At 34.9% G+C, this 2,869-nt stretch overlaps 1 protein-coding gene across 1 annotated transcript; it reads left to right on the plus strand.

Annotated features, from left to right (window-relative positions):
* Positions 1–1,216: 1,216 nt before the first annotated feature.
* LOC101490337 (inositol transporter 1-like) lies at positions 1,217–2,861 on the plus strand. Its single transcript, XM_004509458.3, has 2 exons — positions 1,217–1,426; positions 1,507–2,861. Exons 1-2 carry the CDS (start codon positions 1,273–1,275, stop codon positions 2,859–2,861), a joined length of 1,509 nt encoding a protein of 502 aa, XP_004509515.1. The 5' UTR covers positions 1,217–1,272.
* Positions 2,862–2,869: the final 8 nt, after the last annotated feature.

Below are 2,869 nucleotides of genomic sequence, written 5' to 3' on the forward strand. Positions count from 1 at the left end.
TCATAGAATTCCATCAAAGCATAAGGTTTGTTCTCTAGAGATGATGATGAATTATGGAGCATACTTCAACAATTTAGTTAAAGTGTTCCTCTAAAGTATTTTGTGTCATCTATGTCAAAGTGAACAACCAAAAATTGCTTTGTTTCATGATTTACATACCATATTGGAACCACAAAAAGCTGTGCAACATTCTTCTTAGTGCTTTAATGTATCCATCATGAATTATTATGAACACATCAAAATTCACCATGGGTATATTGAAGATGTTAGTGCATAACGTAGTTAGATCTAAGATAAAGAGAAGAGTCACAACTTTCTAGGCTCCATTATATGTATACCATTGCCATTGTAGTAAGGCTCATAAAAGTTCTTACCAAAATCTCATAGTGAATGCCTGGCCATTCTATTATTTGCTAGTTAAAAATTATTCTTCTTAATGTCTAAATGTATTCGACATGAAGTTTTATGTAATATTATACACTATAAAAAAGTTGAACTTAGTGCTTACGGGAATCAGACCAACTGAATAAACATTCACCATAAAAAAGTTATAAAAATAAAAATTAAAAATAAAAATTAAAATAAAAAAATAAATAAAAAAATAAATAAATAAACTCGCATTAATCTGAATCTCTTAATTTTTATATTAACATTTTCTCGATTTTAATTTTAATATTAATTTTTATCTTTATCACTATAATAAATAAATTGCTTTCAGCATCTTTTCATATGATCCATCTTTAAAAATATATTATAATTTCGTATACGAATGAAAAAAGATATTATAAAGTTTGAAAGATATATATACATATCATTAGTAGCTAAGACGATAAAAGTTTGTAAAGATGTTATATTTGAGATGATAAGTAGTTAGTTAGTTAGTTACGAAAATAAATATCTGAAATCGTTAAATTATATAAAAACAAAGTTTTTGAAGCACATGAGCCTAGAAAGGAGGAGATATTGAGGAAGTTAAGTCAAAAATAGGAAGGAAAGCAATGTTGCGATACTTGGCGGGAGAGATATAACAACTAACAACTAACTATTAACAATGCCGCCTTTTTCTTTCCTTTTGTGAGATTTGAAGCCTCGTATCGCTATTATGGTTAAGAAAATATCAGAACTAGAACTATCTAGATCCCTATATTTAGCTCTTCTATATATATATATATGTATATATATATAACACCTTCTCCCTTTCAAATCCAACAACAACTCCTTCATTCGTTATAATCTTTCCTTATTATTTCATCTTCAATTCAAACAGCCACAATGGTGGTGGGAATGCCAATTACCATGCAAGCAGGAAGCTCCGGTTACCTCGAGATGCATCCTGATCGCAAAATTTCCATGTTCCAAAACCCTTACATTCTTGGAACCACATTTGCCGCCGGAATTGGTGGTCTTCTATTTGGCTACGATACAGGTATGTAACTGGGTCTCAAAGTAAGTTTAAAATTTGGACTACTAGTACACTGAGATTCAATTCATATATAATTAATGCAGGTGTGATATCTGGTGCACTTTTGTATATAAAAGAGGATTTTGAGATGGTGAGGAATAGTAGCTTTATTCAAGAGTTAATTGTTGGGATGGCGTTGTTGGGGGCAATATTCGGTGCTGCCATGGGGGGTGTGATTAACGATGCTTGGGGGCGTAAAACAGCAACTATTATTGCAGACATAAACTTCATAGTTGGATCACTTATAATGGCAGCAGCCCCAAATCCATATGTAATAATAGCGGGTCGGTTACTTGTTGGTTTGGGTGTGGGTATGGCATCTGTTACTGCACCTGTTTATATAGCTGAAGCATCTCCAACTGAAATTAGAGGTGGATTAGTTAGTGCTAATACACTTATGGTTACTGGTGGACAGTTTCTTTCTTTTGTTGTCAATTATGGTTTGACAAGAGTTCCTGGGACATGGCGATGGATGCTTGCTCTTGCTGGTACCCCTGCTGTTGTTCAACTTCTTCTCATGTCTTTTCTCCCTGAATCCCCTAGATGGCTTTACATGAAGAATAGGAAAGAAGAAGCCACTCTTGTACTTTCTAAGATATACTCATCGCCTAGATTGGAAGACGAGATCCAAATTTTGGAAGATAACTTGGAGAAAGAAAGCAAGAGACAAGTGAAAGTTCAATACACTGATGTTTTCAAGTTTAAAGAAATCAGACTGGCATTCATTTGTGGTGCTGGACTTCAAGCATTTCAACAGTTTGCTGGTATCAGCATTGTGATGTATTACAGTCCTACAATCATTCAGATGGCTGGATTCAAATCCAATCAAGCGGCTCTCTTTCTTTCACTTTTTGTCTCTGGTATGAATGCTGCAGGAACGGTTCTTGGTATTTACCTTGTCGATCATTTGGGGAGGAAAAAGCTTGCTCTTGCTAGTTTATCAGGTGTCGTTGGAGCATTGACACTTCTGTCTGCAGCATGTTATATTATTGGACAGGGTAACACAAATCACTTGTTTGGTTGGCTTGCTGTTTTCGGATTGGCCTTGTATATTGCTTTCTTTGCACCTGGAATGGGTCCGATACCTTGGACTGTTAACTCTGAGATTTATCCTGAAGAGTATAGAGGTATGTGTGGTGGAATGTCTGCCACTGTTAATTGGATTTGCAGTGTCATAATGTCTACTAGCTTCCTTTCTGTTGTTGATGCTATTGGACTTGGTCAGAGTTTCATGGTTATCTTGGTTGTGTCTGTTGTTGCTATTGGTTTTGTGATCTTCTACATGCCAGAGACTAAAGGTTTGACGTTTGAAGAAGTTACAACTCTATGGAAGGAGAGAGCTTATGGGAAGAACTACAACAAAGAAAGTCATGCTGAGCAAGCAACTTCAACTAACTGAAATGAAAT

The sequence above is a fragment of the Cicer arietinum genome, unplaced genomic scaffold (genome assembly GCF_000331145.2).
Source record: "Cicer arietinum cultivar CDC Frontier isolate Library 1 unplaced genomic scaffold, Cicar.CDCFrontier_v2.0 Ca_scaffold_6281_v2.0, whole genome shotgun sequence".
NCBI lineage: Eukaryota > Viridiplantae > Streptophyta > Magnoliopsida > Fabales > Fabaceae > Cicer > Cicer arietinum.

Excerpts from the sequence above, each read along its gene's own strand:
- LOC101490337 (XM_004509458.3), top strand. The coding sequence starts at position 1,273 with ATGGTGGTGGGAATGCCAATTACCATGCAAGCAGGAAGCTCCGGTTAC. Across the intron at positions 1,427-1,506 it reads TCTATTTGGCTACGATACAG|GTGTGATATCTGGTGCACTT; the intron begins GTATGTAACTGG and ends TAATTAATGCAG.